Consider the following 15,184-nt stretch of genomic DNA (forward strand, 5'->3'; position numbering starts at 1 on the left):
TCGTGTACTTGAGAATTGAGAAACGGCCCGCGTGTTGGGTAATCTCGGGGGCGTTTTTGTGAAGCGCGTATCGAGGCTTGCTTTGATGACGTTCGAGCCCTCGCGGGCACTCCGTACCACGTGACTGATTCAGGAACTGTCTAGCCGGTTCGCGCCGGATTCGAAATAAAATGGGCAGCAAAACACAGCTGATTTCTCCATCACACTGTAGTGAAATTGGATTACGTACGTGTTACATAGTTACTTGAGCATTTCTTCTTCGATGGAACCAGCAAGGAAGAGATTTTTTTTTAAATTTCATCTCTCCTAATAAAGTATGCACACAGTAATAAATATCACAAATGATAAGCACCATAATATAAATAAACAACACTACAGATCCTATAATCTGATTTCTTTCTTTTAGTTTATTAAAAAGTAAAGCACCAAACACTAGTTTGTGTCATTATCCAGATGTACGTAAGCATGATTACACAGTTACTAGGAGCGGGTTTTGATTATCGATTAAAATGGATTCTAGCTTGGATAATGTGATATTGATTCATAATGTTTTATAATGTTTTAATGTTTTCTGCATTATTCGCTTGTTTGTTACGCATTCAACTACCGTTGTTTACAGCCCTGTCAGCCGCTGTTTTTCCCTTTTAAATACTTCCGAAAAGAAATCCTTACTTCTGCCGTTCAATAGGCTACTAAACAAATGTAAAGCTTTTAACATTATGCAACATTGCAAAACGTTAAGGTGTGTCTCTAATAAAACCTCTGTAATTTGCTCTGCTTCAATTCAGCAGCATCAGGTAATGTTAATGTGTTGATTAATGGTTTTCTTTCGGTTTTGATCTACTGCAGAATATCTTTTATAAAACCGTTTTTCTGTTTTAGCCTCAGCTACGTTGACACAAAGGCATCTGCTGTGATGCTTACAGATTAGATAAAGTCTCGAAAGTGTCAGCTTTCTTTTTATAGTCATAAAAATATGCAAATGTACTGATCTATCATCTGAATTAAACTATTGACTGACTGTCTGAGGCTTACAGTTACACAATCATACCAAAACTCTGTCCTGATAGTTTCCACTTTCTCTTTTGTATCACACATACTGAGACAATATTCGGGATAAATAACCATGAAGACAATTTATTTATTCAGTTTAGAGCCCGCTCCACTTGAATTGTCCACTTGATGGCGCAATAGAGCAAATGAATCATCACAATGTCTTGATGCATTCTCAATCATCCAGGAAAGTAAATCTCCAAAAGTTGAATCTGATCATCTGGACGTAGCGTTTTGTGGGAAAAACGTTTCGTCACTCATCCAAGTGACTTCTTCAGTCTCTGAAGAACTGTCACTGTGAACTTGTGATATTGCGAGTCTTTAAGGCAGCTAACCACTCTTATTAGATTTTATCATATCAACAAGAATACATTCAAGAGGTATTAAGTTGGTAAATTTTATGTAGATCTTATATGATTTTATTAGGTTCACCTTAGAAACAGACATTTATTTTGTTTGAATTACATGAGTCCTGTAAATGCAATAAGCACCCAATTTCACTTTTTTGACTTTATCTACTTTTTCTCAGGCAAGCGTGACCAAGAGTGAGCAGCTTTCTTGGGCGATCGTGGCTCAAGAGTTGGGAGTTCGCCTTGTAATCTGAGGGTTGCCGGTTCGATCCCCGGCTTGGACAGTCTCGGTCGTTGTGTCCTTGGGCAAGACACTTCACCTGTTGCCTACTGGTGGTGGTCAGAGGGCCCAGTGGTGCCAGCGTCCGGCAGCCTCACCTCTGTCAGTGCACCCCCAGGGTGGCTGTGGCTACAATGTAGCTACCATCACATGTGTGGATGAATGGATGTGTAAAGCGCTTTGGGGTCCTTCGAGACTAGTAAAGCACGATATAAATACAGGCCATTTACCATTTCTACCCCCAAGGACACGTAGTCTAATGCCTTTACTCTAAGGGCCGTGTCCACTTAATACTACACTGTATGGTTATACGGCATTTTTGTTTATATAAAGCATAACATTGAGGCACTTCAAATAATTTCCTCTCAACAGTATTCATGAGTTCTTTACGAAACTTTCTGCTCATTTTGAGTCTACGTTTATGCTTCCATCCATTCCACACAGTGGAAGCAGTCTCAGTTTAGTGGTGATGTTGTAAATATGTTTGGTTAATGCCTCAAATCTGTGGTGTGCAGACAATCATAGACAAAGAATTATTTATCTTTTAGAGATAAGGTTTATTATGTGGATATGAACAGAATATGCTCCAGTGAGGCAGAAACGTTACACAAAAACAGCTTTAGTAGCACAGAAGCTATATGAATGTCACTTCAAAATTCAAAAGAAGAAATCAACTTGTAGCTCTTCTCATTAACAAGGCAGTAATTTAACATGCTTGTTTCATATAACAAGCTCAACGATGTTAATACGCAAAACTGTGTACAGCTCAATAACACACCTCTTACTCATATCCCATAAACTGCCAGTTATTCAACTCTGTCATTTATCTCCTACCTCTGAGAGGAGCTACTGAGCTTACAGATCACAGGTTGTAATAATGTCAGGTTAAATGTATAAATGTTCACATTGTTACATTCAAGGTGATTAAATCTGCACATATTTAAACAGGAGGCCAGGAAACTTTAACAGCCACAGGAAACAAAAACAAACACTGAAGAGTAACACGTGTGAAACTATTGATAAACAAACTGATATAAAAATTAAATAATAAATAATCTTCAGGTGTTTAAACTGAAGAGTCTCCTTCATGGAGGAACAAGTTAAGGCTTCATAGATCAGAGGAGGAAACAAGTGACTCTGCACCTCCATGTAACACATTTTTCTTTGGTTTCATAATAATATCAGATTATTCAGTCACTCAGTTCTAGCAGATAAATGGACCCTGAGCACTTTGTGTTGTGTTTGTGTTGTCAGTCAGTGTCTGTAATTATTGTGTAACATCTAAACATGAGGATCAGTGAGTCTGACCTTACAAACAGCTGAACCTGAAGATGAAACAAACTCACTGATTCTGATATTGTGACAGAGACAACACTGAATTCATCACTGTGAACAAACTTATTTCTGTCGACGTCAGTGACAGAGAAGATGTTAGTGAAATGAAACTAAATGTTTTTTTTGTTGAATATCACTGATCTTATTCTCAGATTTGTAACTTGTGTTTGTTTGGATTATGAAGTCCTGAATGTTCCACATATAAACAAGGCAAAAGTGTAAATAATACTGTTTAAGAACATAGACTCTTCCACTGAGATGGCCGACTACCCTGGAAGCTAAAACAAACTGATGCACACAAAGCAAACAAACAAACAAAAACAGTAACTTCAAATCACCGAGAGCTGACTGCTGTCCTCTGAATGTTTAATAACACTAAATAAAGTCTGGCTCATCAGGAGACTCAGACTCTAGGAGCTCAGCTGTAAAGAACTCACGTTTCAAACAGCCTGCAATTCAGCAGAAATCTGGTACGGCTCTTGATTCTTTGTTTTTTTCACGTTTTCTGTAGATCAAAAATCCAACTACAGCAACAACAAGAAGCACAGCAGAAACACTCAGACCAACTTTCAGTCCAACAGATCCATCCTCCTCCTTCTCTTTGTCTTCCTTTCCTCCATCTTTCTTGTCTTCATCCTTCTCTCGTCCTCCTGTCTGACCTGCAGGTGAGAAACAGGTGTGAGGTGTCAGCTGTCAGGTAGGTGATGAGTGAAGAACAGAACAGAATCCATTTCCTCTTCAAACTGCTGTCAGACATTATCTACTGCACTCTGATCACATCACTCAGACCAGCTGCTTTCTACAAAGTCTCATCAACAACATCTTTAGAAACAAACATCAACAACCAGGAAGCAGCTTCACCTCTGATCACACACACACTCAACTCTACTCACTCACCTGGAGGAACAACACTGAGGCTGATGATGCTGATGAGCTCCCATGAACGCTTTTCTTCCAAGAAGACTTGACAGTCATATGTTCCAGGGTCATTAATCGTCACATTGTTCAGAATTAAAGACACGTTTCCATCCTTCATCTGTCTGTCCTGCAGATCCACCCGATTCTTAAAAGATGGATGCTGTTCATTTGGAACAGATCGACCATCCCGATATAGAAAGACATTTTTATCTCCCAGGTCAGCTCTGCTCCACTTGACAACCCTGATGTTGTTGTTTGGAGCTCGACATGTCAGATTGACGTTCTTTCCCAGTTCAACTGTGATGTTTTGCTGGACTGAAAGAGGAAACAACACAGAGCAGAAAGGTCAATGTACAACTATTCACTTCTATAGCAGTGCTAAATGCATCAAGTGGACAATTCACTTGAATTGTCCACTTGATGGGGTAATAGAGCAAATAAATCATCACAATGGTTCGAACCATGAGTCGACCAATTGGGTGGAAAGCTTCAGTTCATCACAAGGCTTCATCTCACCATCACTAGAAGACAGACCGATGATTCTCCCATGCCAGACAATCAGTGACAGCAGACCGTGACTTGTGGGATATGGGTGTGTCATAGCAGTTGTTCAGGTCAAACTTTAAACCCTGTCCTTTCTGGCAGCGTTTGCAAAAAGAACGTTTTACTTTGCCAAGATGAGCTCTATAAATTCTCTATAGGCTCCTCTTGTTTGTACTTCTTTTGTCTGTTTATTTATTAATTTCTCTAATTATTATTTCATTTATTACAGTGCATGTGTAACATGACAACAGAAAAAATAAGAGAAAAAAAAAAAGAAAGGCGGGGGAAATATAATGAAAGAATAGAGCACAGGTTGGAAGTGCACCAATTGCTGCACTTAAGTAAAACATACAAGAAAAAAAACAAATAAAAAAAAACATCAGAGGAGAAATATGTAAATGAGTAGGGCTGCTCAATTAATCAAATTTTAATTGTGATTACGATCTGGGCTTTCAATGATCATTAAAAATGACTGCGCCGATTATTAGCTCCTCCTCTCGCGCTGCTCCGTGTGGCAAATCGAGTGCACCTCTCTGCGTTTCAAACACGTTTCACAACAATTAAGAGGACCCGAGTGAAGCTCGGAAAGTTAAGCAGAAGTTATTTGGAGAGGAGAGGATAATGGCTGCTGAAGAAAGAATGCCGTTGGTTGAAAAGAGGTAAAACGACTTAAGTGGTGTGGAAACATTATCGGTTCGTGGAGTCAGACGTGGATCAAGTAGACATAGTGTGGAAACTTTGCTACGGTGTCGTAGCTGCAGCACAGAGCAACACTACCGATTTATTCAATCATTTGAAGACCGCTCACAAAGTGACATACGACCAAACAATGAAGGAACATAGAGAAAAACCTCTTGACAACACCTGCTTCATCCTCACAGACTTCCATTCACGCTCCCCTGTACAACGCGACTAAACATCCCAGCAGCTCCCAGAGACACAAACGCGGTAACGTTTTCCTCGCCAAAGACCACTGCTCAATTAACACAGTGAACAACCAGTATTATGCAGTATTTTGAAGTTCACTAAACATAGATGTTTACATTTTTCATTTATTTTTTATATTGCAAACATTTGCACTGTTATCAGTATTTGCACACTATTTTATATTATTTTTTTTAACATATTTAAAGCCATTATTCAATACATTGTTATTGTTAAATAAATATCGTCAAATAATCGAGATCTCAATTTCAGTAAAAATAATCGTGATTATCATTTTTGCCATAATCGAACAGCCCTATAAATGAGTACAGATACACAAACCAACAATTTGGGGTCTGTGTGTGAACAGCCTAGAACAGGGTCCCGGAGCCCCAACTGTCCCAGAAACACCCCTACTCTCCATGACCCCAAAGGGTCCAAGGCTCAAACTTAGGTTCAACTATTCGCACGCACACAGACACACACACCCGGGCCATTCACTAAATCCCGTATACCCACCCACTCAATCATTAGCTTCTTAAAGTACCGCTTCCACCCTATCTGCACACTTTCTTCACTCAGTACATTTCCATCTTTTATCACCCTAACCTGAGGCACATCCTTTCCAGCTAGATCTCTCTGACTATCCAATCTACTGACTAGCCTACCATAATAAAAAGAAAAAAAAAAACTCCAACAATCCCATGACCTCCTATGAGCAAGCACTTTGGTGACAGAGGCAGGAAAAAAAATCCCTTTTAACAGGAAGAAACCTCCAGCATAAATGAGCTAACAGAGGGGCAGTCATCTGCTGTTACCAGTAGGAGGGGAGAGAAGGAAGACAGGATGAAAGATATGCTGTGGAAGAGAGACAGAGGTTAATAACAAGTATGATTCAGTGCAGAGAGGTCTATTAACACATAGTGAGTGAGAAAGGTGACTGAAGAAGAAATACTCAGTGCATCGGCAGCCTACACCTATTGCAGCATAACTAAGGGAGGATTCAGGGTCACCTGGTCCAGCCCTAACTATATGCTTTAGCAAAAAAGGAAAGTTTAAAGCCTAATCTTGAAAGTAGAGATAGTGTCTGTTAGAGCTGGCCGATATGACCCAAAATTCATATCTCGATATTTTTTAGCTGGATGGCGATATAAGATATGTATCTCGATATTTTTTTAAAGCCATAAAGTAAGAACAAAAAGAGAGTTCTTAGTCAAAGCTGTGTCCCAGATGTCACACAGGCACTTTTATTAACATACAGCATAGATGTACATGAAAAAAAACTACTCAAAAATAAATTATGAGCATTTAATAATTAATTAATAATGATGCTCCATAAATAAAAGAAAACTATGTTGTTTTGTGCATTACAAAGAGCTCACAATCGTGCAGTCAAAATGTAAACTAAAAGAGCTGAGCATAATAACAGACAGATTTCACAGCTGCTCTGTTCCCAACTTCTACTGCGTGACTGACAGCCTGGAGTTTGAAATCCGCTTCGTAACCGTGTCTCTGAACAGGTGCCATTTATGGTCCTTACACACACACAGTACCGTAATATTACATTGAAGCACAGTACGTATTACTCCGCGAGGCTCCTTGGTATGCTCTAGTGTCTGTCTCCCAAATCCAAACTGGAAGCTGGTTCCACAGAAGAGGGGCCTGAAAACTGAAGGCTCTCCCTCCCATTATACTTTTAGAAGTGTAGCAGAGATTAATTTGAAGTTAACATGATTATGCTCAGATTCATTAACTCAGTTCTTTATATCGTTTAGTATTAACAAATTGCATACTGTCAGTTTAGAGCAGCGGTCCCCAACCCCCGGGCCTCGGACCGATACCGGTCCGTGAGTCGTTTGGTACCGGGCCGCGAGAGTTGAGGCTCAGGTGTGAAATGTATGGTTTTCAGGGTTTTTATCGGTTTTCAGCGTTATTTTGTTATCGTTTTTATCGTTAACTCAGTTTTCCTGGGTCTTTTCAAGTGTGTGTTATGAATAAATCTTCTTTTTTTCGGTACCGGTACTAGTTTTATTTTGTTGTATTTATCCGCGACACCTTAAAGGCCGGTCCGTGAAAATATTGTCGGGCATAAACCGGTCCGTGGCGCAAAAAAGGTTGGGGACCGCTGGTTTAGGGAATGGGCAACTCATGAAACATCTGCTTACATCTAGTTTAATTCAGTTATGTGCATCCACAAAGAGCAGTAAACCGCAGAGCATCTGATAACAGCCTGTTGTGATTTTTTTTCCTAGGCTGAACCACAACTGCTAATTTTAGGCTTCCCCTACCTGTTGAATCCCAATTCAACCTCTTCCCTACTCATTTTCCTGTTTAGAGGCAAAGTCACCCTCTAAAGTAGAGGTCTGCGCGGGAATGTTTTTTTAGTCCCGCTCCCGCCCGCTCCCGCAAGGTTTTGTACCGCACCCGACCGCTCCCGCTGTATATTCAGTCTTTGTTCACCCGCTGCCCGCTTAGAATAATTTTCTACCCGACCCGACCGTTCCCGCTAAATTTAGATCTGGTTTCCAAAATCTCACATTTAAATGGGGTACCACCAAAAAATAGAGATAACAGATAAAACTGCAGGTTGTGCAATGATTGTATTTATTTTTCTTAAACAAGATGCATTTATCTGTCAAGATGCAACATTATCTTTTAACATGGAAAACGTGTTGCAAAAATAAAATAAATAAAAACGAATACAGCATTGTGGCCTATTTGTTATTTTTATGTAAAATACAAACGTAACATTTTTCTGTCAACACAGTAGGGAAAGTGTCGCGAAAAAAAAAAAGTCACTTAAAATTGTAAACAAAAGAACAAAATAGTTGGCCACTGCGAAATTAAATGATTGTTTAAACTATCAGTTTAACGAAAAAATGTCCCAATGTCGAATTCAAGGTCTCTCCTACAAAAGAAAATATGCATATATAAATACAACAATAAACGACATCTCAAAATTATAAACTATTAATCAAATGAACGAAACTTACTTAAAAAATCCAAATTATTTTAAATTTCCATGCAGGAAAAGAATGTCACTGACTGATGAGGGTTTCAGTACTGAACGTCTCTCCTCCAAAATCCGACCACAAAGGCTGAATGCTCTCTCGGAAGGTGCACTCGTTGCCGGGATGCAGAGGACAAATCTTGCAAGGTTGCTCAGGGCAGGGAACTGGGAACTGTTGGAATTCCACCACTGCAAAATGTTTTGTTGACTTGATAATTCAAGTTTCATGGTCCTGTACTCCTGAATCTGAACATCTAGTGATTTTGATCCACATGATTCTTCCTCTTCCTCCCAATCTGAAAATTTATGAAGAACAGTAGGCCTTTTGGCAGGTGTTGGTTCAACATCCTCATCATGTGCATGATCAAACTTTAAATCTTCGATCATCTCCTTGACTCCCTGTATCACATTCTGTCGCCCTCTTTCATCTAACATTCTCAGACCTCGCAGATTTGGTGTCAGAAAGGTTGCTATTTTATAAAGCATGTGAACAGAATGGGATGAAGTGCTGTCTGCTGACAGTAATTCTTTCAGCCGTGTTACACAGACGGTTGCAATTTCAGAGAGCAGAGGGTCTTTTGTGGCTGATGTACAGTGCTCAATTAATCGCACAGACCACGGAAGAACAAGTGAGGCACTGGGAGCTGTGTTATCAGTTTCCAAGTCGTCAGTTGCCTCTTTGAAGGGTTTTAGGAATGATACTAGTAACTTAAGAGTACTGATGCTAATGCGTCCGATCTTGTCATAATTATTGCTCTCAGTCAGCACAGATGCAATGTCTTCGTACTGTTCCAAGACAGAATTTAACATGTCAAAGTTAGAGTTCCATCGTGTCTCTATGGATTGTTTCAGTGACTTTTTAAGCTTGCCCTGCTGTCCTGAGTGTTTGAAATATGTAACCAACTTTTTAACATCAGTCAGAAGGCTAGCGATCTCTGGAGACTTTTCGATTATGGCAGGACCAAACGCACTGGACAGAGTCACGTTTAGTATGTGCGCTGTGCAGTTTAGCCTCGTGTATTCTCGTAAGGCACTGATCATGTTGGCTCCACGATCTGTGACAAAAATAATCTTTTTGCCCATGTCTGTCGCATCAATGCCAAACACTCTGAGATTCTGCAGCAGGTGCCTTCGAATGTTTTCACCTGTCTTTGAGGTGCTTGGGTCAAAAGGGGCAGCAAAAAGCACTCTTGAATGTAGCTCAGATTGCTCATTAACGTAATGGATGGTTGCAGACAAAAAGGACGTTTTTCGATATGTTTCTGTCCAGATGTCTGCTGTAACAGCGCATCCAAACTTCGATATTGTTGCAGTGATTTCCTCCACAACATGTTTACGTAGACTCTGAGCCCTCATTTCAACATTTCTTGACACCGTTGTGGGGTGTGGTAGTATCTCACAGACATCAAATTTTCCTATTCTTGCTGCTGTGTCGACCAAATGTTAGGCCAGCTGTGTGAAGCCTTTTCCAGAGATGGTATCATACGGTCGAATGTCTTGGCAAACAAACTGAACACATTTGTCTCTGGTTTCTTTTTTAAACTTCTCTGGCACCAGCAAAGATTTAGTAAATGCCAGTTTTGTTTGCCCCTTTGTGATGGGACATGAGTGCCGCCTTAAACCTGAGGTTCCAGTCTTGTGACTGCAAAAGGGTAAAACTTTGAGGCATTTATCGCATTGTACAAAGGGTAATTTTTTTCCATTTGCGTCTATGAAGCATGAAAAAGACTCCCATACATCAGACTTGCCTGATGTGGGTTTCCTTAAAGTAAACTGACCGTTGTCTAATCCCAGCTGAACGTCCTTCAAGGAAATTGCATCTTCAGTTTGCTCTGCCATGTTGGTAAAGCGCGCTCTGATGCAGGTGATGCGCGCACAGAGTCACAGACTGTGCAAGTAAAATGCATGTGCAAAAAGCACTGATCCATGCGCTCAGTGCGTGTAACAGGCGTGAGCACTGGCTGTACCAGTGCTCAATTAGAATGAGGAAATCACAGATATGCTGTTCCGAAAAAATGTCGGGCACGCTATATTTTCAGACCGCCCGCTCCCGTTCAAATTACACCAGAGTTACCGACCGCTACCGCATTTTATTTGGAAATTTATTCCCGCGCCGCAAGAAATCTGGTCGGGTCCCGCGGCTCCCGCGGGACAGCCGCGGGAATGCAGACCTCTACTCTAAAGTGTAGGCAACAGAGAGCCAATTGTTTTATTTCCCTTCTTTTTCTCTGCTCAGGTACAACTGCATTTATCAGAATTAAAATTTAAAGTAAATCTTTGTATTGCCATTAATAATATTATTATTAAATATTATTATTATAATATTATTTTATTATCAGTTAGCTTTGCACTGCAAAAACGTCCTTCAAAGAGCTAGTTTTCAATTTCTCGGTTTAAGGAACATTTCAGAGTCTGTAGAATCCCTACGTCAACTTTTACTGGAGTATTTTTTAACTCTAGTATCTGTACTTCTACTTAACCCTCTGATGAATGAATTATGAAAGCCTTGGTCAAGATTTTTTTCTTAAGTGTTTTTATTCTTCTCAGGACATGAAAACAAAAGTTCAACTCAGTTTTTCCAAAAATTGTTGTTTTTTTTTTATAAAGTTATAGACCTGTCCAATCCAGTAGACTACATGCACCAGAGCATTCAGCATGAAATACTGGGAACTTACTGTAAAAATGAATTATCTTGTGTTCTATTGTAAATATGCAAACACTTGTTTGCTTGTATGCTTTGAAAAAAATCTCAGCAATTTTTTGGAACTTTCAACTCATATATCCCCAAAGTTTAGGCGTAAATAACAAAACCAATCAAAAGTCCTGTTGGCAACATCTTCAGGGGATTGGCCAGCACAGGACGAGACAAGTTGGACGACAGAACTGTCGAGCCAACGTGTGACAGTGATGTTTGCATTATTGTTTACAACAGAACAAGCTCCCCTGCCCAGTTCTTTCAGTTGTTTTCACTCTAGAGTTTGTTATCTGCTCCCTTTAGCCTGTTTGCTCTGCATGTACCTGTGCCATAGATCCCTTGGTCTTTCAAGGCCTCAATGAGTGGAATGTTGCAGAAGTTATTAAAAACACCTTGTGATTTTTGTGTTTTATGTCATTACAAAGACGCATCACCACATCTCAAGCCATTCCCAATTCACTGATGCGACCACTACTTGCAGAGCCTTGGTACACTTCAAATCTATCCATATAGTCTGAGGTTCCTGCTCTCACCCATACCTTCAACTCCCCATGGTTTGGGCTTTTGGGGGATGTATTGCTTGATGGATAGCAGGCCTTTGAAGGAATTATCTGCTCATGCTGACCTTCCTCTTCATCCTGGCCCTCATCATTCTCACTTTCTATACCCTGACTGTCTGTGTCTACATCATAGGTAGCTCCTATGTCTCTGTTCTTCTCTGGCAGCCAATCATCATCACTGGACCCTTACTAAACTCATCATCACTGCACTCATTAATGAAATCATCATCAATGGAGCTGGATGGAATTTCCTGGACTATTCTGTATGCTGCCTTATTTTGTGCTGCATTTGAAGTCTACAAAATATGATAAAAAGAATTATTATAGTAACTCAAACTACAGCTGATCTGCACAGAAATATATATTTTAAATGAGTAGCTATAAAAATGTAACAATTATACACTTATTTATAACCAAACAGTCCCAAGAAACAGTGAAGCAACTTATAGCTTATGTTAAAAAATATATAGTGGGTAATGCATGATGTCCACTTAATTGGACACATGGTTAATCGTAGTTTTCTACATATTAGACATAACAGTTTCTTATTCCATTGCATGCCGGGAACTCGAGGCAAAACAATCCAAGTACCGCATCAAATGCAAGCATTTGCAGCACCGCAAAACGTTCATTCTCCGGTTCCAATACCTTCTTGGTTTTTTCTTTGCCGCACAAAAAAGGAATGTACAAAACTAAGGAGAACAATGCCGGTCGACGAAGATACGAGGAAAAAATCAAAGGAGTGAAAGGGTCAGACCCTTACGAGCACACAGAGTGGATAAAAGATGTTTGCGTGCTGCCCAACTTTCACCACGCTCAGATTTATAATTATACGGTTCTTGGAGTGAGTTCATACACTCATGAAGTTTTTAGGTACAGTTTATCGATGGATGGGTACAGGACCTTGAAATGCACTGTGTAGAACGAAAGACCATCGTACGATCAAAGATAAGTTTACCAGTCTCACAAATCGTCATCATAAATACACATTCGTTAACCGTTTATTAATATAACCTTTGAGCTCAACGGTAATTAATTAGTAGTGGAAATAATTTCTGGTAGGCATTACAGAAATGTAGCAGTGATAATAATATTGTATGTTGTAATCGTACTGGACAATTAGTGATACAAAACAACTGTTTTATCCTGTGAATAAAAGTATATGTTTTTGTCAATGTACCATGGTAATAACAGAAGCGAAACGCAATATTCTGTCAGGACAATTCACTATTTATGCGCAATAAATAAAGGAGCATAGCGCAACAATTCTGTTCAGCGCCAGACTTGCTTGTAACCTATATCACCAATTATGTTAAGAAAAATGACGTATTAACTACTACAAAACACTGACCTTTGTAGGAATGCTTGGAGCAGACTAACATGTGAGCTGGAGTGTTCTGAGACCTTATATTTGGTATATCCAGACCATCTGCCGGCTCTTACTTCGGAAACATGGCTTAAAAAATTTCTCTTCAAAGACGTAATCCGATAAAAAAAAAAAAAAAAAACGCTCTCTTTACCCGTCGGCTTCCCGTGGCTGTCATGCGACCGGCTATTGCAGTTAATAATACAACAGCTTCTTGCCATTTTTTGTGTTTCTTTTTATCGCTGTGTAACTGAGTTCAATTGAAAGCCTGCGTGCGCTAGTACCTCTTGCCTCAAGTTCCCAGAATCCTTTGCGGTTTTACCCCTGAATGACGTCACATTTTCAGTCTCTATCCTGGTGGGCTGGTCTCCAGTCAAAATGCCCGGGCCGATTTTTTGTCCCAGTCCAGCCCTGAGTGACCACTATGCATCAGATGGTTAAGTTAAGTACAGAATGTCTGTACTTTTGCCACCTGGCTTTGGTTAACAGGTGATCTCTACCATTTCTACCATATCTCAGACTCACGAGAGCTGAATTCTACTCCACCCAGCCTCGTGCCACCTTCACAGAGATGGACATACAGAATTACAAAGAAAATAGTTTAGTGGGAAATTTATATACACCAGGCCGATAATGCTGAACCCTCTTTATCCTGTAGTGAAACACTGTTTTCTAACAGCCGAGCCTCACCTGCAGAGACAAATACGAAGATGCCGACAAAGATCAAACAGCAGAGTGACGCAGATGTTCCAGCAGCCATTTCCGTGTTCTCAGGTTCTAATGATGTTAGTTTGTTCTAAATGTCTGAGGATGTCGGTACTTTCAGTGTATATCAGAACCCGAGTTTAAAGTTTCAATACGTTAGGTAATTAGTTAACAATTAACTTTTAAGAAAGCTGAACGTTTCCGACTGTGACCACTACCGGATCCCTTGATACTTCCGTTTAACGGTATCTGTTGCATTCTGCTCGAATGGGAAATCAGAAACCCAGAGTTCAGCTGGACCGCTTCATCAAGATCTCACTCTCGCAAAGTTGGAGAAGCCATACCAAGCCAAACTTTAGTGCGCATAAACAGTAGTAATACTGGAAACTGTAACATACGTACTATAACTGTACCGCACTTGTTACTCAATGAATAACCCACACTCCTATTATTAACCAGCCTCGATCTTTAAATGCACTTCAGTTACTTTTTATCTTCTAGTAAAACACTCGCTCTGTTGCTAGCGATGGTCCTGTTTTATTCCCTCGCTAGGGAATCAAAAAAGAAACAAACTGTTTTTGCTGCCTGACTACCACAGTTTCCAAGGTAACCGGAACGCAACATCAAGGCGGTAACTTCAGTCGATGTTGTAAATCAGGGGTCACTAACAGGCGGACTGGGGTCCGAGTTCGGACCCAGACGCCATCATATAAGGACACGGACTTATAGTTAACAAAATATTAAATTATATTTAATTTTGACGGGGCGATTCAATTTTAAGCGGTAACGTTACATTGTTTTAGACCAGGGAACATACAAACCAATTGTCTGCAAGTTAAGCCACCCACGTGACACTACTTAGCCAATCAAATCTGTGCATTCAAGGCGCTCGCAACGCTGCATGCAGACCCAGACAGACACAGGAAAGAGACGGTGAAGGGCGAGTCACAGCGAGACGATTAACGATACAGGGATATAGTGGTGGCCAAATGAAGCTTTCTGCAGCATTTAAGCTTGTATTGAAAAAGGGTTCATTACTCGAAGCTTTTCAACACAGTCCTCTCTGGTGACATCTGGTGGCCAAAAATATGAAGAGCAGCTTGAATCCACAAAGTATAACCAACTGCTTCATTATGATTGCCCACTCTACAGAGCGGAATTCTAACTGATATTGGGCTGCTGTTGTGTTGCTTTAAACGTGTATTTTTTGGGGTGACAAAAATGTTGTTTATTTCTTTAATAAATGATTGTGACCAGTAAACTCTCCTTGTTTAAACATGCACCATGGTGTGGTCTTTCTTTGCTTGTGACTTCTTGATGTTGGTAAATACAATAATTGAAAAATACCACGTTACATATAACATACATATAATAATCTACAACACATTATGGAGTATGCTTCTGCTGTGAGGTCCTGCCTCCATGTACTTATGCAGTTAATCGCT

General features: G+C 40.1%; 1 protein-coding gene across 1 annotated transcript; it reads right to left on the reverse strand.

The window, feature by feature from the left end:
• Positions 1 to 2,219: 2,219 nt before the first annotated feature.
• On the reverse strand, positions 2,220 to 14,339 carry LOC102083265 (selection and upkeep of intraepithelial T-cells protein 7). The gene is made up of 3 exons (XM_005464091.4): positions 13,725 to 14,339; positions 3,916 to 4,251; positions 2,220 to 3,677 (listed from the first exon to the last, which is right to left on the reverse strand). Exons 1-3 carry the CDS (start codon positions 13,792 to 13,794, stop codon positions 3,475 to 3,477), a joined length of 609 nt encoding a protein of 202 aa, XP_005464148.1. The 5' UTR covers positions 13,795 to 14,339; the 3' UTR covers positions 2,220 to 3,474.
• Positions 14,340 to 15,184: the final 845 nt, after the last annotated feature.

Source organism: Oreochromis niloticus, linkage group LG3, assembly GCF_001858045.2.
Source record: "Oreochromis niloticus isolate F11D_XX linkage group LG3, O_niloticus_UMD_NMBU, whole genome shotgun sequence".
In the NCBI taxonomy this organism is placed as follows: domain Eukaryota; kingdom Metazoa; phylum Chordata; class Actinopteri; order Cichliformes; family Cichlidae; genus Oreochromis; species Oreochromis niloticus.